Source organism: Chiloscyllium plagiosum, unplaced genomic scaffold (genome assembly GCF_037043375.1).
Source record: "Chiloscyllium plagiosum isolate Xiang-an unplaced genomic scaffold, Cpla_swu_hap1 HiC_scaffold_12, whole genome shotgun sequence".
NCBI lineage: Eukaryota > Metazoa > Chordata > Chondrichthyes > Orectolobiformes > Hemiscylliidae > Chiloscyllium > Chiloscyllium plagiosum.
The window spans coordinates 88,272,169-88,295,484 of record NW_028270150.1 but is presented as its reverse complement, the minus strand read 5'-3'; the positions used below and the strand labels follow the sequence as shown (position 1 = coordinate 88,295,484).

Here is a 23,316-nt window from a genome sequence, read left to right as displayed (position 1 = left end):
GGAAGTATTCATTCCATACCTGTTGTTCCTGTAGGATTTTTGTATGTTTGAATGTTTTAAAATATCTCCAGGATGGACAGATGTTGCAGCATGGGCCTGATTAAGGCATTCCACTACAATGTAGCCAGACCCATTCTTTGCAACATCAGGGCTGATAGATCCTCAACACATGATGACACTTGATGATCACACACAGAGGATCTACACTCAGGTTGCTGCAGTCACACACTGAAGGTGGTCATCAGGACAGAGTATGTGTCCTCACGTTACTTAGAAATCTGTACGTCATGTCCCTGCAGACAGAGTCCATTTGTAATCTCCAAATGGTCAGAATTGCACAGCATGGAAACAGACTCTCCTATCCAACTTGTCCATACCAACTAGATATCCTAATTAAATCCATTCCTATTTGCCTGCATTTGGCCCATATCCTTCTAAACCCTTCCTATTCATATACCCATCCAGATGTCATTTAAAATGTTGTAGTTGAACCAGCTTCTATCACTTCCTCTAACAGCTCATTCCATACACCCACTACCCTTTGTGAGAAAGTTACCTCTTAGATCCCTTTTAAATCTTTCCCCTCTCACCTTAAACCTATGCCCTCTAGTTTTGGACTCACCCACTCTGGGGAAAATACCTTGTCTATGTACTCTACCCATGCCCCTCATAATTTTATAAACGTCTGTAAGACCACCCCTCAGCCTCCTATACTCCAGCCTATTCAGCCTCTCCATATGGCTCAAACCCTCCAAACCCAGCAACATCCTTGTAAATCTTTTCTGCATCTTTTCAAGTTTAACAACATCTTTCCTATAACTGGGAGACCAGAATGGAATGCAGTATTCCAAAAGCAGAAAAAGACTCCTGAGATCTCCATAGTGCAATAAATTAGGTATAGGTCACATCTAATCTATTTACAACACTAGAGCACAGTGTACATGATGACCAGGATATCACCTGCAAAGGAGAGAGAGTGTCATTCCCACATATAAGATTCTTGTTTTACCAGGGCTACAATGCTACTTCCAGGTTTTGATAAACACACGTTGGCAAGTGCTACGGTTCACATTCCCATGATCTTGCACTGCTTACCTAACTCTTTAAAATTCCGATGTGATAGAGACTGGAGATTTGTACACTGCTCTGAACAAAAAGGTACAACCATTGAGATGTCTTTTCCAAAAAAATCAAAATGAAATCAATCATAGAGTACTGAAGACATAAGGGTACTTACCTATATATTAAAACATTAGTCCATTCAGTAAACTTCATGTAGTAAATAAAATGAGCAATTATATAAATTACAAGGTTAAAGATCGATTGATGCAAATATAAAATAATGGTTTTGGGTTTAGTCACATACAACTTGAGGGAACTTGACAAAATTACTAAACTGCATTTAGGCTTGAACACCTCAACTGATTCATGGAAACGGAGACAGATGAAAATTTTGTAAATGTGATTGAAACTTCTGACAAGCTAAGAAAGAAATCTATTCAAGAAATTCAGTTGATTTTATCCTTGATGAATGTTAAACTTTCTCAGGTAAGTGACATCAGTAATAGGGCAAAACCTTATCTGGATCACTGTTGATTTACAGCACAATCAGAGCAGTACTTAGAGAGGATATTCTTGAGGCATTGTCCAATGGGGCTGTATGGGTAGAATCGAGAAAAAAAAGGGGGTGATCACTTAGATGGGATTATACTATAGGTTGCATAATAGTCAGCAGGAAATTGAGAAGATACAATAAATTCTCTGTATCCGCGAAATCACAAATACCAAATTCGCCTATCCGTGCCAAAAAATCAGTAACAACAAAATTCAGTATTCGCAGACAAACATCGCACATTTGACAAAGATCGCATATTTGACAGTACAGGAGTATAAAGAGGTGGGCCGAGAAACGGCAGATGGAATTTAATTCATGTTGCATTTAGGTAAGCCAAACAACAGCAGGGCTTACACAGTTAATGGTAATGTCCCACTGAACAGAGACCTAGGAGTGCAAGTACATAGTTCCTTGAAAGTGGTATCACAGGTAGACAGGATGAAGGAAATGGCTTTTGGCACCCTTGCTTTCATTGGTCAGAGCATGAAGTACTGAAACTGGGACGTCATGTTACGGCTCTACAAGAGATTGGTAAGGCCACAATTGGAGTACTGCATACAATTCTGGCAGCCCTGCTCTAGGAAGGACATTATTAAACTGGAAAGGGTACAAAAAGAATTTACAAAGTATGCTACTGAGACTAGAAGGTTCGATCTATAAAGAGAGGCTGATTAGGGTGCACTTTTTTCCCCTGGAGCATAGAAAGCTGAGTGATGACGTTATAGAGGTTTATAATATCATGAGGGGCATAGATAAGGTGAATAGCCAAGGTCTTTTCTCCACGGTAGGGGAATCCAAAACTACACAGAGTGGTGCATGTATGGAACAAGTTGCCAGAGCAAGTGGTAGAGCCTGGTACAATTACAATATTAAAAAGACATTTGGACAGGTACAAAGGTTTAGAGAGATATGGGTCAAATGCAGGCAAATGGGATTAGCTCAGTTTAGGAAACCTGGCCGGTACACACAAGTTAGGCTGAAGTGCCCGTTTCCATACTGGGTGAGTCTAAGTCTACACCCAATAAGCGATATAATCCATTTTTTCTCAATTTATTGAGCTACTGAACTATTTCAACAGTAATGCATCATATGACTTGAGCTTATACAAGAATTTCAATGCAAGTATTCAAAAGTGCTTCATGATATGTAAGGCTTCAAAAAAAATGACTTCAATTTACACTGAACCTATCAAAGCTTCAGGACTTTCCAAGGTGTCTTACAGCCAGTAACACAAATTTAAATACACAACTGAAATGCAGGTAATCCATTCAAAATAGTGTCATGGATTTTTTCTTCAAGAACATCCACCTGAAAAAGGCAAAAAAAAATGAAAAAGGAAGAATTTGCATTTTAAGATTCTTGGATAAGCAGTTTTGTTTTCTTACCAATAAAAATAGTATTCCATAAATAATTTTGATAACAGTTGGCATGAGTCACACACCTACCAAACATTTTATCACAATGAAAAGAGCAAAGCAGTGTTTAGCAGAATCTAAACTAAAATCAATACCTTGTAACTCAGAGGATTTGCTGTCTGCATCATGACTTTGAACAAATGCTGACTGGATTCCTACCTTATGTTAAACAAGAAAAACAGCAGAAAAAAAAAAGTAAAGTCATACAGGTGAAAGGAAAATTAAACAGAACTTGAAGTCTACAGTAGGTAATGCAATATTTCAGCCAAAGTAAAAGGATTACCCTATCACCCTATTTCCCCATTTACAAACATCACTGAAAATAACTAAATCAGTTCATGCATTTCAATAGTAGGGGAATTGTTCCTCTGTGCTCAATTATTTGTCCCTTAACCAACATAAATGGAGAGGAAAGTGATGCTATCTAGAATGGGAGTTTGAACTAGAATTTCTGCATTTCTTAAAATAACTCAGCCAGTAAACATGGGCTGATGGTGTGTAGTAAACACAAAAGGCAACCTTCAGATTCAAAACAACAACCTTCACTCAAGGTAATCTTTAACGGCATTAACATAGCTCTAGCATACAAGACGAATTCCCCCAGTTGGGCTCAATGTTGGGGTGATTGAATAAGACAAGATTTTCTTTTCAAGAAAGCATCAACTTCCAATACTTGAAACATTCATCAATCCAAGACATGTGCATTCAAATCTCAGCTGTTCATAATATTGAAAGACAGGAAGACAGTAAAGAGAAACAGGCAATTATGGATTTGCAAGCCTACCTCATAACGAAAATAACCATCATGCTCATCACATTGTTAGAAAGCTTTTCATGCTCTCAGGACATCCAAAAAGGTTTTACATCTCAATAGGTTTTATTGAAGTATAGTCACTTCTTTCATACAAAGCAGTTTGTATCTACCAAAATAATATAATATATTCACACAATATATTTTTATTGACATTGGTTGAGAGTTATATTGATCAGGACAATGGGAAGAGTTCCCTTTGTGGTCTTCAAAATAGTGCAATAGGATATTTCCTTATATACCTGAGGAAGGAGGTCAGACCTTGCTTTCAAATCTCATCCAACAAACAGTTCTTCCAACAATGCAGCATGACCTTCAAACCACTATCCTCTAACCCTCCACCAAAACTACACTCCTCCACACATTCTCTCTCCCCCCCCCCCCCCCCGCCAAGTGGCTCCCAAGTTGAGCCAGAGGAAAAATTGCTATCAGCAATGGTGGCAGTGGTGCTGTAAATATAAATGAAAGGAATAAAGAAAAAGAGAAAAAAAAGTGCTATGATCCAAGCTGAGGTTACAACCAGACTAGTCAAATTCCTGGCTGAAATAATACCCGATCAAATTGTGCTTTTTCTAAAATTTAACCTGATGGTCTTTCACTGAAACATAGCATGCAATGCTACTGTTTTGTTTTTCTTATAATAAATGATAAAATAGAACAAACCAAGTTATTTACATAGAATGGTATTAAATTGAATAATATCTATTTTCAACACCATTACTTTACAAAGTAAGTTCCCTTTTCTATTACATCTACAGGTTTAAATTAAAAACAGTTAAGTGTAAGCCTTGAGATAATTCAACCAAGTTTAAACTTTCTTAGCTTCAAGTAACCTCTTCAGAGTTCAAAGCGATGTTCCCTTGAGGCTACATGTGCACGCAGCCACTCCAACATTTTGCTCACAGTGACCAGCATGCTGACACGGATTGCAGCACTCAGTTCTGGTTCTGGAAGTCATTGCTAAGTATGATTCACAGAAGTCCATGTAGAAGTTTAAAAACATTACAGGAATGACTGCTTCTAAACAAACAAACAAACACTGTCTGGAATTTTCAAAACATTTACACTATTTTCTAACTGTTGTGAATTAACTGCTTCCTCCAGGAGAAACAGTTCTTATATCTGACCTGTCAGATCTCCTGTGAACTGAGAATCAAAGCTTTAAATTCTATGAGTTTTTCCAAGTTAGAAACAAAACAATTATTAATCCTTCTAAACAAAAGGCAAACCAATGCTTTGCTCTTTTTTATCATAAAACTCTCACATACAAGCAAACTTCAACTTTTCGCTTCGTGAGTGCCCATAGCCAGCCATTCTGATATACACCAGTTTAAAATGAAGGCTACAAAAAAAAACGAGTTTTAATTATTAAACCACACCTCATGCACATATCAAACCCCAAATCACTCACTAAATCAAAATCCAAATTATAATATAAATGATATAATACATGTAAATCACAGACATAACATCACAAAATTAGTGAAGTTTTCATATAGATGTACATTGGTGAGATTACATCTGTGGCACTGTGCAAGGATTTAATCTCCTTCATTGAATAACCTGCTTTAGAAGTAGTTCAATTTTTCAACTCATCATCATGGGATGTAAAAGGTTGAACAGGTTAGGCCTATATCCATTGGAATTTGGATGAGAGATGATCTTATCAAAATATAAGGTCTCGAGGGGACTGGATAGGGTGATACCTTTTGGATGTTTCCATTTGTGAGGGAAACCAAAACTAAAAAGGGAAATCTCTTATTCTTAAACTGAAATGAGCAGAAATCTTCTGGGGGGGTTTTAATATCTAGAATTCTCTTCCCCAAAAGGTAGTGGAGACTGTGTTATTAAATTTATTTGAGACGGTGTTAGATAGATTTATAGTAGATAAGGGGCTCGAGGCTTATAAGGTCAAATCAACGGCACACCCATGGGCTCACCCATCTCTGGACTCATAGCAGAAGCGGTAATGCAAAGATTAGAACAAACAGTCTTACTGCAAATTCAACCCAAACTCTGGGTCAGATATGTGTATGACACCTTTGTAATCATTAAAAACACAGAAATAGAGAACACACACCGGATCATCAACGCCACACTCACAGGAATCCGATTCACTAGAGAGGAAGAAAAGGACAACCAACTCCCATTCCTAGACGTGATGGTACAAAGAACACCGAATGGAGAATTCACCACAAAGGTATACAGGAAAGCCACACACACAGACCAAGTCCTGAACTACAAAAGCAACCACTCCAACACACACAAAAGAAGTTGCATCAAGACACTATTCAAAAGGGCCATAACACACTGCAGTACACCAGAACTGCAAAAAGAGGAAGAAGAACACCTATACAATGTATTCGCCAAAAACGGATACCCGCGCAACTTCATCAACAGATGCCTAAGGGAAAGACAACGGAACGAGGACATGCCGCAACCCAAAGGACTAGCCACACTACCATACATCAAGAGCATTTCCGAACTGACAGCCAGACTACTACGACTACTAGGACTCATAACAGCACACAAACCAACAGCCACTCTCAGACAACAACTCACCAGGACGAAGGAGCCGATACCCAGCATGAGCAAAACCAATGTAGTGTACAAAATCCCATGCAAGGACTACACAAAACACTACATAGGACAAACAGGAAGACAGCTAACAATCTGCATCCATGAACACCAACTAGCCACGAAATGACACGACCAGCTATCCTTAGTAGCCACACACGCAGTTGACAAGCAACATGAATTCGACTGGGACAACACTACTATTATAGGGCAAGCCAAACAGAGAACAGCCAGGGAATTCATAGAGGCATGGCACTCACCCACAGATTCAATCAACAAGCACATCGACCTGGACCCAATATACCGACCACTGCAACGGACAGCTGGAACTGATAACCGGAAGCGGCAGATTCAAACCACTATAAATGCTGGAGGAAACATCACAGAAGCGCTTCACAGGAGGCTCCCAAGCACTGAGGATGTCACCTAGACAGGGGACGAAACGTCTGCAACACAAATTCCCAGCTCAGCGAACAGAACCACAACGACGAGCACCCGAGCTACAAATCTTCTCACAAACTTTGAACCTTATAAAGGTCCAGGCAGGAAAATGGACACAAGACCAGATTAGCCACAATCCTATGTTTTAATTTCAGCAGGCTCCAAGAGCCAAGAATACTAATCGTATGTCCTACATTTCAATATTACTAGACTCTAAAGTCACAAGCCCTGGCCAATGTTCTGGGGATACAAATACAACTCCCACCACAATAGCTGGTGGAAATTAAATTCAATTATTAAAATCTAGAATTGAAAGCCAGTTTCAGTAATGGTGACCACAAAATTATTACTCATTCTTGTGAAAATCAATCTGTTTCACCACTGTCCTTTGGAGTAAGAAAACCTACAATGAAACCATCCACCTACATTTAACTCTAGGCCTACAGCAATATGGTTAACATTTAACTGCCCTCTGAAATGGCCTAGGAATCTGCCAAATCCAATGACAATTGAGCAACAAATACTGGCCTTGTTAGCAACTCTCAGCTCATGAACTAAATTTAGAAATACCCCTATACCCCACTGAGTGTGGAGCAAAGAGTCATTATAACAGGCTCTGAAAGCTGCTAGCTTAGCTTTCCCTGATTCATGACAAAAATAATTTCCACAGGTCAATCCGGTCACAATTTATAAGTGTATTTTAAACAGATTGATCGTTAAAATGAAGTTATGCAGGGAAATGTGATAACTGCTAAAGTTTCCATTCTTTAAAAGTTGCCGTTCCATCCTACCACAAATTTAATTTCCAAAACTATAAAAAAGACCTCCAAAACAGTGAAGGCACTGAAAAATAAATAGTGTTTTCCTCATTGTTGTGCATCTATGGCATTAAATTCTAGGTGATAGATGCAGTGGATTTTTGAATGAAGTTGACTGAACTACTGTGTGAACTTGTCAATCATCTAGATAACTTACTCGCAACGTTTTGGCACAAGTATACTATGCAAAGAAAGAATCAGCCTTTCAAACTAATGGAATGGAATAAGCTAGAGGTATGAGCAATGTAGCCTATGACAGGATGCAGACAGAATCAGCCAACAAGTGCAGAGAGGCCCAGTTCAATGTCAGATCATTTCCAGTCTATCTTTTATGCTTTTCACAATTGGTCTGGTAAGATGCTCACTAAGCAGCAGCAAGATGAAAATTGACAGGGATTTATGCTGGTTAAACGCCTTGTTAACACGATAACTCACCTCATTAATAATCATCCTTCCATCTTACTAAACTCACCAAACAAGCTTGATATCTGGAAAATTCAGCAAAAAAACTAGAATCTTTACCTGGTAGATTCAACTCAGCACATACTCCGAACAAGCGCCATCTGGGACACCGAGCGACAACTGCTCAGGGCACAAGCCATGACCAGGAGTTGCAGAGAAAATCAGCTATGGATAGTGGCATCCAGCATCTGCCAACCATCATGGTACCTCCCTGATACACTTGTAGAACACAAGTGGTGTAGATGTGCATAGCAGCAACTAGCATTGAAAAAGCTGCTTCTCTTTACACACATGGACAGGGATCTAGCTCACAGAATGGACCAGGCTGCATCTCAAGGCTGCTTCTTTGCTGTATTAATGCTCACTCATTTTGCACCTGTTTGCCTACTTGCACCATCCATGCTTTGCCTTACCTTGGCATATCTATTTGCGCATTAGTGCTTCAGCCTAAGCCAAAGGATTTCATCTCAGCTTTGCATGCGCCAGCTTGACTTTAGCATGTTTTTTGTTTAGTGCACTCACACAGAAAGGCTGCTTGCCAAGCTTGAAATGATTTTATTAGGTGGTGGGAGTGAACATTGCCATCTTCGTGTTTTGTACAGCACAGTGCAACACATCTACCATGTGTCAGCAAACATACTGCACCATTCATTCCACAAAATGAATGTGGCAGAAACAGGTACGGGTTAGTCCTCAGTCAAGAAAGCAGTCACAATTTGGGGTGCCAGTACCGTCAGTTATGGGCAACACCCATATTCAGTCTATTGGTTTTGTTGCAGCCAGTCACCCATTTGCGACGCTCAAAATCCATGGATCTGTACCAGGGCAATTTGGACAACATTCTGTGGTCTGTCTGTACAGCTGTCAGGAAAATTGCATATCATTAGTCAGGGCATTGGGTCATCCTTGGGCTTATCATCAGAGTCGGTTGCAGTTCAGCATTGAATACATTCCTAGTTGCAGGGGATAAGGGTGGTGATGGGGATATCTCAAGTTGAATGGGGGGAATTTGGAACAGCTTTGGAGGGCAAGGAAGGCTATGGAAGGGGTGGAAATGTGTTGCTGGAAAAGCGCAGCAGGTCAGGCAGCATCCAGGGAACAGGAGAATCGACGTTTCGGGCATAAGCCCTTCTTCAGGAATGGGGAAAGTTTGTCCAGCAGGCTAAGATAAAAGGTAGGGAGGAGGGACTTGGGGGAGGGGCGTCGGAAATGTGATAGGTGGAAAGAGGTCAAGGTGAGGGTGATAGGTCAGACTGGGGTGGGGGCGGAGAGGTCGGGAAGAAGATCTCAGGTTAGGAAGGCGGTGCTGAATTTGATGGATTTGACTGAGACAGGGTGGGGGGAGGGGAAATGAGGAAACTGGTGAAATCCGCGTTCATCCCTTGTGGTTGGAGGGTTCCTAGCCGGAAGATGAGGCGTTCTTCCTCCAACCGTCGTTTTGTTGTGGTCTGACGATGGAGGAGTCCAAAGACCTGCATATCCTTGGTGGAGTGGGAGGGGGAATTGAAATGTTGAGCTACAGGGTGGTTGGGTTGGTTGGTCCGGGTGTCCCAGAGGTGTTCTCTGAAACGCTCCGCAAGTAGCCGGCCTGTCTCCCCAATATAGAGGAGGCCACATCGGGTGCAGAGGATGCAATAGATGATATGTGTGGAGGTGCAGATGAATCTGTGGCGGATATGGAAGTTTCCTTTGGGGCCTTGGAGGGAGGTGAGGGGGGAGGTGTGGGCGCAAGTCTTGCACCTCCTGCGGTTGCAGGGGAAGGTGCCGGGAGTGGAGGTTGGGTTGGTGGGGGGTGTGGATCTGACAAGGGAGTCACGGAGGGAGTGGTCTTTACGGAATGCTGATAGGGGAGGGGAGGGAAATATATCCTTGGTGGTGGGGTCCGTTTGGAGGTAGCGGAAATGACGGCGGATGATGCGCTGTACATGGAGATTGGTGGGGTGGTAGGTGAGGACCAGTGGGGTTCTGTCCTGGTGGCGGTTGGAGGGGCGAGGTTCAAGGGCGGAGGATCGGGAAGTGGAAGAGATGCGGTGGAGGGCATCGTCGACCACGTCGGGGGGGACATCTGGGTTGTGCGTTTTTGGAACTGGTCCTCCTGGGAGCAGATGCGGCGGAGTCGAAGGAATTGGGAGAATGGGATGGCGTTTGTGATTCATTGTGTAATTTCGTGAATAAATTTTTGTCTGATTTAAAATCTGGGGGCAGGATGGGAGGAGGTGTAGTCCAGGTAGCTGTGGTAGTCGGTCGGTTTGTAGTAGATGTCCGTGTTGATTCGGTCGCCTGAGATGGAAATAGAAAGGTCGAGGAAGGGGAGGGAGGAATCGGAGACTGTCCAGGTGAATTTGAGGTCGGGGTGGAAGGTGTTGGTGAAGTGGATGAACTGTTCAACTTCCTCGTGGGAGCACGAGGCGGCGCCGATACAGTCATCGATGTAGCGGAGGAAAAGGTGGGGGGTGGGGCCAGTGTAGTTGCGAAAGATGGATTGTTCCACATATCCTACGAAGAGGCAGGCATAGCTGGGGCCCATGCGGGTGCCCATGGCTACTCCTTTCGTTTGGAGGAAGTGGGAGGATTGGAAGGAAAAGTTGTTCAGGGTGAGGACCAGTTCAGTCAGTCGAAGAAGGGTGTCAGTGGAAGGGTACTGGTCGGTACGGCGGGAAAGAAAGAAGCGGAGGGCTTTGAGTCCTTCGTGATGGGGGATGGAGGCGTACACCCCTGCCCACCCTTGCCCCTATGGAAGGGGTGGGCAGGTTATGAACTGTGACCACCACCATGGCCTCCTTAGGTGGGCATCAGCAAGGAATTATACTGGAGTCCAGGGAGCAGGCAGGACAGTTTAATATTAAGTTCAAGGTGGTGGGTCTCCACATTGGGGAATGTGTTAAATGGGTTGAATGGTATTGCGAGGTAATAGAGGACATGAAGATCCTGAGAATGTACTTAGTGAGCAGGCAGGGTCTGGTGCTGACAGTGTCCAGCGCAATTGATGTTGCCAGTCCTCACTTTCCTTTCTCTCAAGGTGAAGTACTACTAGTAAATGACTGAAGCAGTACCTAGAGTGGGCAGAATAAGTGTCAGTTTGATGGTCAACACCGCATGATATGCATTGGCTGGACGTCACAACATTGTAATTACCAAAACAAGAAATTGCCATTTGCAACACGCAACTAGATTAGATTTACAGTCATTGCATCGCCTATATGCATTCAGTTAGAGGGTGCCTCAGGGTCAGATGCACATTAAAGGCAATTAGTTATGTGCCATTGGTGCTTACACATTGAATCTGGACATATCAATAATATTGAAGTTGTCAGCAAAGACATTATAAAAGTTAGTGCTGGCTGAAGGCAAACCGCTATTAGTGCAACCTCCAATGGTCCTGTGTAAGCCATACAAATCCGAGTCACCCTCTGTCTCATAAGCATCACAGTAACGTGCTGAATTAAATTTCCGATTCAGTGATTGATGTGGATGTAGATTGGAAGGACGGATATTACAGTGCAGGCAACCAATTTTTGTTGGCATGTGGTGGTCATTCAGCCAGCACAATACCTTTAGCAGGTCACTGAAAATATTCCTCAAATCCCCTCTCAATCTCCTGCCCTTCACTTTAAAATTACATGCCCTTGTTATTGACACTTCAACTGAGGGGAACAGTTGCAGTAATCAATGGGGACAGGGTTGCTTAGATGAAATGTAGTGAGGGAGAATTAATGTCTGTGGCCTGGTGGTTACACAGCAACTAGGGTGTGTTATGAACTAGGCCAGGCCACTCGAAACTTTCTTAAGCGAGCAGCCCAGACCATAACTTTGCAAAATGTACAGTGAAAATTACCCAGAGTAAGTTAGCGAGGTTGACTACCAGATTTTAAATCAGACAAAAATTTATTCACGAAATTACACAATGAATCACAAAGAACAGAATAAAGAACCCCTACAGAACTCAGTCCATCCAAACGAGACTTAATTATGCTGTTCCGAATATACGCAGCAGTCCCACGAATCAATCTCCCTTAAAACACAGTAAAGGAAAAACGGAACAGATGCTTACAGATTGACGTTAGAAGGGGGGAGGCAGTTTCCACACAGCTTACTGTTGAACTCCCAACTAGTTCCGGTCTGAACTGCCCAGCTAGAGAGCTGACCACTCCCCTTCTATTATACACGTCACTTCTAAAACATGACCACTTTGGCCTAAAATCTCATCTGTTTACATATAAACAAAAGGCCTCTCAAAATCCTTTTCATCTTTATATCAAACTAGTCTAATTGGAGGCTGGCCCATTTACGACCCTTCTGAAAAAGATCAAGTACCTTGAGAAAAGGAACAGCTGTTAGAAAAAAGGAACCAGCTTTGTGACAGATGAGAGAATCGGGTTGTATGTATGAGCAAGGGTCAGCCATGTTGCCCTTTTGCCACGAGCACCATGGCTTCATGATTGTTGCGCTGTGACATTACAAGTGTGGGGCAATGCCAGATTGCTAACCCTTGTCCAGATGCATAGCAGCCTATCAAAGCTGCCACAGGGTTATTGGTCTTTTTTGTTGTGAGAAGCGTATGTGGCAAGAAAGGGCAGAAAGTGGACATGAGAGATGATACAGAGGCGGGGCAGGGCAAGAGTCAGAGATGTACAGCATGGAAACAGACCCTTAGGTCCAACTCATCCATACTGACCAGATATACCAACCCAATCTAGTCCCACCTGCCAGCACCAGGCCCATATCCATCCAAACCCTTCCTATTCATATACACATCCAGATGCCTTTTAAATGTTGCAATTGTACCAGCCTCCAACACTTCCTCTGGCAGCTCATTCCATACGCATATCACCCTCTGCATGAAAAAGTTGCCTCTTAGGTCTCTTTTATATCTTTCCCCCCTCACCCTAAATCTATGCCCTCTAATTCTGGACTCCCCTACCCCAGGGAAGAGACCTTGACCTATTTATCCTATCCATGCCCCTCATGATTTTATAAATCTCTATAAGGTCACCCCTCAGCCTCAGACACACCAGGGAAAACAGCCCCAGCCTATTCAATCTCTCCCCATAGTTCAAATCATCCAACCCTGGCAACATACATCTAAATATCTTGAAACAGCAACTGCTTCTCAACTGGAGAGAGAATGGAAGCAGCATCCAGGACTGCTGCGCTGAACCAGTCTACTGACAACTAACAATATTGTAAAAGAGAAATAGAAGAGCGTCCACTCATTGCAGGATCTATTGTCCTCCTGTTGGAAGTTAGTGACATCATGGTAATATCACTAGATTACTAACCTCAGGCTAATGTTGTTATGAAGCCTTGGTTTCGAAATTCCACTATGGCAGATGGCGAGATTTAATAAAATTCAATAAAAAGTTAGTATAGTGGTGACCATACCATTGTCAATTCTTATAAAAACTCATTTGGTTCACTAATGTCCTTTGGGGAAGGAAATTTACTATCCTTACCTGTTCTGGGCCAAACATGGTTCCAAATCCACAGCACTGCTGTTGACTCTTAACTGCAATTGGGAATCAGCAATAAATGCTGACTGGCCATCAAAGCCCACATCCCATGAACACAAGAAAAGTCTATCTATGAAGGTAATTTCTAATTATGTGACAACAGAATTCAATGCAGCTGCTGAATCCATGTTCAAGTTTTCACCAATTTCACTTAAACAGAATGTTCAAGCAATTGTTGAGACTAACTTAATTTTCATATTTATACATAGCTTTAAGGATAAAACATATGTATTTTAGCTAATAAATTTGTCATTTTTAAACTTATGCAATTTTCAGAAATAATTATGAAATAAACTCATTTTCAATCTTGTTTAAAGCAAGACTGTTCTACTTGTTAAATTGAAACATTCAATTAAAACAAGGCTACAAATTGAGACAACTCCTTCAGACATGCCTGGTGTGCAGCCATGACACCTTCAAAAGTCTCTTCTGATTTGTTCTGCCAAATGTGCTAGCGCCTTAACAGGTCACGTCTGCATAAGTCATACAACATGCAAACAGTTACCAGTCAGTCAAACCTGTCCATGGCACCCATGTTCCCAAATGAAACTAGACCCACCTGCCTGCATTTAGTCCATATCCTTCCAATCCTATCCATGTAATTTGCCAAATGTCTTTTAAATGTTGTAACTGTACCTGCATCCACCACTACACTTGGACTTCAGTCTGCACGAGTTACTCTACGTAAAAAAGTTGCCCCTCGTGTCCTTTTAAAAATTTTCTCCTCTCACTTTAGAGTTTTGAAATCCCACAGCCTAGATAAAAGACCCTTGCTATTCACCTTATCTATACTCATTACTATTTTATAAACCTCTAAGGCTGCCCCTCAACTTACTACGCTCCAGTGAAAGAAGTCCCAGCCTATCCAGCCTATGCTTTTTATAACTCAAGTCCTCCAATTCCAGCAAATTCCCAGTAAATCTTTTCTGAACACTCTCCAATTTAATAATATCCTTCCTAAAGCAGGGTGACAAGAACTGCACAGAGTCCTCCAGAAGAGGCCTTGCCTACATCCTGTCCAATCTCAACTTTACTTCCCAACTCCTCCTCCTCAAATATCTGAGCAAAGGCGACAATTGTGCGAAACATCTTCTTAACCACCGTATCTGTCTGTGATGCAAATTGTAAAGAATTATGTACCTAAAACCTCTAGGTATCTCTTTTCTACAACACTATTAACTGTATGATTAACTGTATAAATCCTGCCCTTGTCTGTTTCACCAAAATGCAAGAGCTCGTATTTATCCAAATTAAACTCCATCTGCAATGCTTCAGCCTATTGACCCAACTGATCATTATTTATCGCTTTGTAACCTTAAGGGGAAAACGTTTGCTATGAAACAAATGACTAATGAGCATCAAAATCGCTATCCGGCCAAAATTTACCAGGGTCAGAATCTACTGAAAATCCATCCATTATCATCATCCAGAGGAGAATTAACATGCATCCTTAAATTGAACATTCGATCTAGGGTTTCATATCTGTTTCAAATCAAACTTTTCATCTGACATCTGTCAAACTTTTAGAAACCCAGAAGACTCTAACCATTGAACATCTGAAGAACATAATATAACCTTCCAAAATGTCAACAACAACAGACCAATCTACCTACACCTCATTATACCTGGGAAATAAAGCAATAATTTCAGCCACTTTCTCTGACCGGACAGGCTAGTAATCAAGTTGAAAATATAGCCACACAATTCCATGTGGAATGAAGCCTTCTCTGAAACAACTGAACAAGCTGTTCTCCCAAACACTTACAGACACTTAGAAGCCAACCAAACACTAAAGCCAGTGAGTAAGCTCATTGGTACAGTCTTATAAATAAAGGCACCATAGATCCAGAAGACCATGGGATGCTTTCTCATTAGAGAGTGGTGGCGCCTCATGACGAGAGGAAGGCTTAGATAGAGATCTCCATGGTAACTTCAGCTGGTGTGGGAATTGAACCAGACATCCAACCAATTGAGCTGGCAACCCTCAGTGAGTTAGGCTCAAATCATTGGAATTAACTATCCATATGCCCATTGGAGACTGAACAAGCTATAGCAATCATACCTCATGTCCATGCATTGCAAACGAAGAACAAATGAAATTTTATGTAGTAACTATTTAAACTAACCCAGAAAGCCACATATGAAAGGCAGGCCAGGAGAGAAATAACCCTGCACCCACAAGTAAAACTTATTTGAAGAATAATTTCCCTAACTGAGGTTCTTGTGAGCCGTTCATAATTTCTAGTCAAAAGCAATACCCAAATGTGGTCTCCCAAAATGCCAAAATTTAAGCTATATTGCCACATTGAATAATTATAATGGTATAATTACGATTTAATCTAAGTATCTAAGGTTGATCTATGAAAACAAATCAAATAAACTCCAGATTAGAATGTTGTGGCCCAATAGTAATGCCCCTATCTCTGGACCAGAAGGTAAATGTGCAAGTCCCACCTCAGGATGTGATGGCCATAGAATTGCATTATATAATATTTAAAAAAAATTGATTGACAAAACTCCAGGAAGTTAAAAAATTTTGCACGAGAAATATTTGTATGGTCTATTACACTTGATCCCCTGTCAAGCCATGCATTAACATCAAGAAAAGAGTGGTTAGAGGTAGCAAGTATCTCACTTATGATTCCAAGCAGCTGATTATGGCCACTAGTGTGCACACTCCAGGTTCTTGTCTAAACAGTCATGTAAGACTAAATGCGGGGCCATAGCATCAGCTGACATGGACGAAGGGGTGACACCCCATCAAGTTCAAGATGACTGGGAACACAGCGTGCTGATGATCGTAACTAGTAAGTAGGACAATGGCAACAACATACCAGCAAGGTGTGTGACAGACGCAGTACTGTCATATGTTTAGTAACACAGGTGGTGAGAAGTCACCTGTGAAGAGTCTGAGATCTCACAGTATAAGCTTCACAGTTAGTCATGACATACAGGACAGCAGATCTCCTAATTTGAATAGCTATAGCAGGACAGAAGTTATAAATTGAATCTGATATACAGTTCCTCTAGGCTGCACAGCGACTCCAAGGCAATTGGCATGTAAATGCATTGACTTTCAGTTGCAGAGGTCACGACCTCACACAGACCTCTGAGATCCATGTACCAAAAAGAATATTTGAGGGAGCACTGCTTGTGCATCTTGGTGAGTGATCAAAACAAAATTTTGCCACAAAATTGAGAATTACTGCCCATAGAGTCCTGCTAAAACCCCTACTTGTCACTTTAAGTCAATTTTTATTTTAAAAATTCACAAAATTATAAAATTTCAACTTCATAATAAGTCTAGCACATTCAAAAGTGTACAAAAATAACTTCATTGTAGCAGAAATCTGTTGGAAACAACACAGGTCAGTTGGATTTGTAAAACACAGCATATTTCACAGCCTGAGGTCATCGCAAATCACAGAGTCATAGAGATGCACAGCACGGAAAGAGACCCTTTGGTCCAATCCGTCCATGCCGACCAGATATCCCAACCCAATCTAGTCCCACCTGCCAGCACCCAGCTTATATCCCTCCAAACCATTCTATTCATATACCCATCCAGATGCCTCTTAAATGTTGCAATCATACTAACCTCCACCACTTCCTCTGGCAGCTCATTCAATAAACCTATCACCCTCTGCACGAAAAGGTTGCCCCTTAGGTTTGTTTTATATCTTTCACCTCTCACCCTTAACCTATGCCCTCTACTTCTGGACTCCCTGACCCCAAGGAAAAGACTTTGTCTATTTATCCTATCCATGCCCCTCATGATTTTATAAGTCACTATAAAGTCATCCCTCAGCCTTCAACGCTCCAGGGAAAACAGCCCCAGCCTATTCAACCACTCCCTATAGCTCAAATCCTCCAACTCTGGCAAGATCCTCATCAATCTTTTCTGAACTTTTTCAAGTATCACAACATCGTTGCGATAGGAAGGAGACCAGAATTGCATGCAATATTCCAACAATGGCCTAACCAATGTCCTGTACAGCCGTAACATGACCTCCCAACTTCTGTACTCAATACTCTGACCAATAAAGGAAAACATACCAAATACCTCCTTCATTATCCTATATACTTGACAGCCCACTTTCAAGGAGCTATGAAGCTGCACTCCAAAGTCTCTTTGTTCAGCAACATTCCCTAGGACCTTACCATTAAGTGTATAAGTCCTGCTAGGATTTGCTTTCCCAAAATGCAGCACCTCACATTTATCTGAATTAAACTCCATCTGCCACTTCTCAGTCCATTGGCCCATCTGATCAAGATCCTGTTGTAATCTGAGGTAACCTTCTTCACTGTCCACTACACCTCCAATTTTGATGTCATCTACAAACTTACTAACTATACTTTTAATGCTCACATCCAAATCATTCATATAAATGAAGAAAAGTAACCGACCCAGCACCGATCCTTGTGGCACTCCACTGGTCACAGGTCTCTAGTCTGAAAAACGTACCACCACCTCTGTCTTTTACCTTTGAGCCAATTCTGTATCCAAATGGCTAGTTCTGCGTGTATTCTATGAGATCTAACCTTTCTAACCAGTCTCCCATGGGGAGCTTTGTCAAACACCTTACTAAAGTCCATACAGATCATATCTACTTCTCTGCCCTCATCAATCCTCTTTGTTATTTCTTCAAAAAACCCAATCAGGTTTGTGAGACATGATTCCCCATGCACAAAGCCATGCACGGAAACAGACCCTTTGGTCCAACTCGTCCATGCCGACCAGATATCCCAACCCAATCGAGTTCCACCTGCCAGCAGCCAGTTTATATCCCTCCAAACCCATCCTATTCATATACCCATCCAGATGCCTCTTAAATGTTGCAATCATACTAACCTCCACCACGTCCTCAGGCAGCTCATTCAATAAACGTATCACCCTCTGCGTGAAATGGTTGCCCCTTAGGTCTCTTTTATATCTTTCCCCTCTCACCCTTAACCTATGCCCTCTACTTCTGGACTCCCTTTCCTAGCCTTTCCAAATACACAGGACTCCCTCCAACAACTTGTCCACCACAGACATCAGGCTCACTGGTCTATAGTTCCCTGGCTTGTCCTTACCACCTTTCTTAAATAGTGTCACCAAGTTAGCCAACCTCCAGCCTTCTGGCACCTCACCTGTGACTATCGATGGTACAAATATCTTAGCAAGGGGACCTTTCAATCACTTCCCTCGTTTCCCACAGAGTTCTAGGGTACACCTGATCAGGTCCTGGGGATTTATCCACTGTTGTGTTTCAGGAATCCAGTACTTCCTCCTCTGTAATATAGACATTTTTCAAGATGTCACCATCTATTTCCCCACATTCTATATCTTCCATGTCCTTTACCAGAGTAAATACTAATGCAAAATACTCGTTTAGTATCTCTCCCATCTCCTGCGGCTCCACACAAAGACCGTCTTGCTGATCTTTGAGGGACCCTATTCCCTCCCTAGTTACTCTTTTGTCCTTAATGTATTTGTGAAAACCCCAAGGATTCTCCTTACCTCTATTTGCCAAAGCTATGTCATGGCCCCTTTTTGACCTCCTGATTTCCCCCTTCAGTATATTCCTACTACCTTTATACTCTTCTCAGGATTCACTCGATCTATCCTGTCTATACCTGACATATGCTTCCTTCTTTTTCTTAACTAAACCCTCAATTTATTTCGTCATCCAGCATTCCCTATACCTACCAGCCTTTCCTTTCACAAACAACTGAAGTGGAGTCACTTGCAATGGAAGGAAACAAGGGAGCAAGATCCCTCAAGTGACATCACTGACCAAATAAATGATATTTCTCTTGATGTTCGTTGATAGAGGAATGTTGCCTTGACACCTGCAAGACTTCCCTGCTCTTCAAGTAGTAGAACGAGATCTTGTACATCCTCCTGAGGAAGCAGACAGGGCTTCAGTTTAACATCTCATTTGAAAGATAGCACCTATTCAGTACTGCATACTTCTTAGCTAAGATTATGTTTGCCAGTCTCAGCAATGGATGCCAATCTTCTGACTCAACAAAAAATTACTACCATGAAGCAAAGCTTTTTTCTGTCAGGTGTCAGCCAAGCTCTAACTTTTTAAGATGCTTACCCTTCACTGCAATAAAATCAAACAAGTTAGACAGTGCACAATATCACTGGGACAGTTGTTAACATACAAAGTGCATATTAATCTAAAAACTATATTTTAAAATCACACTTTCTGCTCATTGGGATAGATGAATGGCCTGTAATATCAACAGCAAAGAAAATGCAAGATCATTCACACCAACTGCATGATTTTATTATCACAGCTGCAACAGTACAACAGGCAAATTGTTCACAAGTTCAAAATAATAAAGACTAGAATTTATCCTTTATTAAAATTAGTAATTTATTCTACATGTCAAAAACATATCAAACATGTTGTGGAGTAGAAAGCTGATCTATTTTACCTAAAATCTAATAAAGCAGATAAGAGTTTTCATCCATATCATAACTTCTCACATCTTCAAAAAAATGCCAAAGCACTCTATAATCAATGGATTACACTTGAAATGTTACACATCTAATTTTAGCCCAGCAGGCTTCCACAAACAGTATATATAAAATGCGGTGGCAAGATATTAGATAAGGGCAGAATACTGGCTTGAACATCAAGTTAAGAACTTCAATTTTTTGTGGATAAAATCCATTTCCTCTGGTTTGGGAGTCATTGATAATGTATAAAAAAGGGTTAGCAGAAAACTATGTTGTATATTGATGAAAAGAGAAACGTTCATCAAAACTTTTCTTCTTCCGTTCATCAGGACAAACTTTGGAAGCTAAATTTCTAATTATCACAGGAATTTATAGAACAGGAGAAAACGGTGCTGAGAAAAAAAAAAAGTGGGAACTATAGACTCTCCAAGCTACTCCACAGTTCAAAAAGAAGAAGTGCGAGATTTAAAAATATGCCTTTTATTTGCATAGAACAGATCCCTGCGTATGAAAGTATATTGTTCCTATGGAAAAAAAGTGAACTATGTTACAAGCTTGATTGATTTTTATTAAACTGATTATTAGCGCAGCTATTAGGCCACTCACACTGCACTCAAATTCACAGACTATGTTGTTTAATTGCATTGTTTTGGACTGATGGCAGCATCCTATTTTTGGAAATTACTGTTCAAGTGGCCAGTATGTAGTAAAAGCATGAAATGGTTTACTTAATCTGAGATTCTTGACCTTTCCAGGATATTAAAGTATACAGAGTACTTCTTGGATCCAAAGGCCTTTGGCCCATTTGCTTGGCAAAATAGGGTACTAGCTATTTATTCACCTCAGTAAGCTTGGCACAGAAAGACAGCACATTAAAGTAATCTTGCAGAACACTGTCTATGTGATCTTCTCCACATCAGGGAAATGAAGCGCAGATTTGGTGACCAATTCCCCGAAAACTTATGATCCAATTGCTTGCCATGTTTTCACACTACCTTGTTTTCTGGCCAATATCTCTGTCTCAGGTTGGCTGCAGTGCTCCAGCAAAACTCAGCGCAAGCTTGAAGACCAACATCTCATTTTCCACTTGGGAAACCTGCAGCCTTCTGGACTTAATATTGAGTTCAACAATTTTAGGATGTTAGCACCCTTCCCCTTGCTTTCCGCCATCTCCACAGACCAGGCCTTGTCTACCACACAAATACATTGTCAGCCACAAATAGTCCCCATTAGCAGCTATTCATGCCCCAAGACTGGTTAGGCCTCTGTTGGAATATTGCGTGCAATTCTGGTCTCCTTCCTATCAGAAAGATGTTGCGAAACTTGAAAGGGTTCAGAAAAGATTTACAAGGACGTTGTCAGGGTTGGAGGATTTCAGGTATAGGGAGAGGCTGAACAGGCTGGGGCTGAGGGGTGACCTTATAGAGGTTTACAAAATCATGAGGGGCACGGATAGGATAAATAGACAAGGTCTTTTCCCCGGGCTCGAGGAGTCCAGGACTAGAGGGCATAGGTTTAGGGTGAGGGGGGAAAGATATAAAAGAGACCTAAGGGGCAACTTTTTCACGCAGAGGGTGGTACGTGTATGGAATGAGCTGCCAGAGGATGTGGTGGAGGCTGGTACAATTGCAACATTTAAAAAGGCATCTGGATGGGTATATGAATAGGAAGGGTTTGGAGGGATATGGGCTGGATGTTGGCAGGTGGGACTAGATTGGGTTGGGATATCTGGTCGGCATGGACAGTTGGACCGAACAGTCTGTTTCCATGCTGTACATCTCTATGACTCCAACCACTCTTTTGTCTGTTTAATTGTTTCTCGCTTTCTTTGGGCTCTATCCTCATCTATTGTTAACTCTCTCCTCTTCCCCTCACTCCATCTTCTGTTTAACAAAATGTTTTTTTCCAAGCTACCATCAGTTCTTAAGGGGTCACTAAGCCCAAAATGTTAACTTTGATTTCTCTCTCAGACCTGCTGAGATTTTACAACAATCTGTTTTTGTTTCAGATTTCCAGCATCTGCAGTTTTTCATTTTTTTGTCTGATGATAACATTGTTTGTCTTTCACTCTAGTTTAAAGGAACTTGATGTAATCCGGAACTTACCATATAAAGTAACTTGTGAAACAGATATTCCTTATCAAAAGAAAACTGCAGGATCTACAAAGGTCAGGCAGTATCTTTACAGATAATGGGCATGCCAATATTTTTGGCATTTAGATTTCACTAAAACTGGTAACTAAAGGTTAAGAAAGCATCATAGGAAGATTGGGAACAAAGATAAGCTGTGATTAAGGTATTAGTCTTCTTCTCTTACTTCTCTATCTTCTCAAACTGAAATGCTTATTTATCATTAAATTTCAGTTAGTTACTGATAGCTCACCCCAAAACACAAACTACAAGATTATTCATTTTCCCTCACAATATTGACCTTACAGCTGTTGTCAGACTTCATTCACATTTGAGGTAAACATGAATCTAATTCACAAGCAATAAAGCAATTTCAATTTAATTGCCATCATACCAATTGCTTTGGCAGCAGAATATGCTTCATCTGGTGTAGAAACAGCTTTCCCATTGGGTACAGAGATGCCAGCATCCTTTAGCAATCCAATACTTATGTACTCTTGCAAGGAAAGGTTTCTCTGCTGTCGCTGAATGTTTTGCATACCATGGACTGAAAGTAAGCCAGAAGACATGCCAAACACCTAAAGAATTTAAAACAAACAATCATAACTTGCATTAAATTTTAAAATAAAAATTCAAATTGAAGATACATTATTGGGAAATGGTGTCGTAGCGGACGGAACTAATAATCTAAAAGCCCAGGCTAATGCTCTGCTGGTCACTCTACGATAGCTCATGGAATTTAAAATTCAGTCAATAATTGTGAAATATAAAAATAGTCTCAATAATGCCCATTAGAATTACTGAATGCTCTGGAAACCTAGCTGATTCACAAAAAAGTTCTTTAGGAAAGGGAAAATGCCAGAGACCCACAGCTTAATCCTTAACTGCCTGCTGAAATCATCTAGCAAGCCACTCAAATCAAAGGGAATTATACAGATGGGCAACAAATGCTGGCCTTACTTGCAGCTCCTACACCCCATAAAAGAATAAAGACAGCATTATATTAATAACTGGATCAATGTTTCATTAAATGAGGATAGCCTAAAGCCCAAAGGACTGTGAAGGTCATTGCAGCAGTCTA

At 41.2% G+C, this 23,316-nt stretch overlaps 1 protein-coding gene across 2 annotated transcripts in view; it reads right to left on the bottom strand.

Annotated features, from left to right (window-relative positions):
• Nucleotides 1–23,316, bottom strand: part of LOC122554937 (succinate--CoA ligase [ADP-forming] subunit beta, mitochondrial-like) — an 89,262-nt gene that overhangs the window by 63,235 nt on the left and 2,711 nt on the right. The window contains exons 1-2 of one of the 2 annotated variants that reach the window (XM_043700377.2): nt 22,630–22,766; nt 19,430–19,536 (exon numbers count right to left, since the gene is read on the bottom strand). In XM_043700377.2, the coding sequence (XP_043556312.1) occupies nt 19,430–19,532 (103 nt within the window). In that variant the 5' untranslated portion in view covers nt 19,533–19,536; nt 22,630–22,766. Of the gene's footprint in view, nt 1–19,429; nt 19,537–22,629; nt 22,814–23,316 lie in introns of those variants that run through there. The other variant, XM_043700376.2, reaches the window with a different exon arrangement.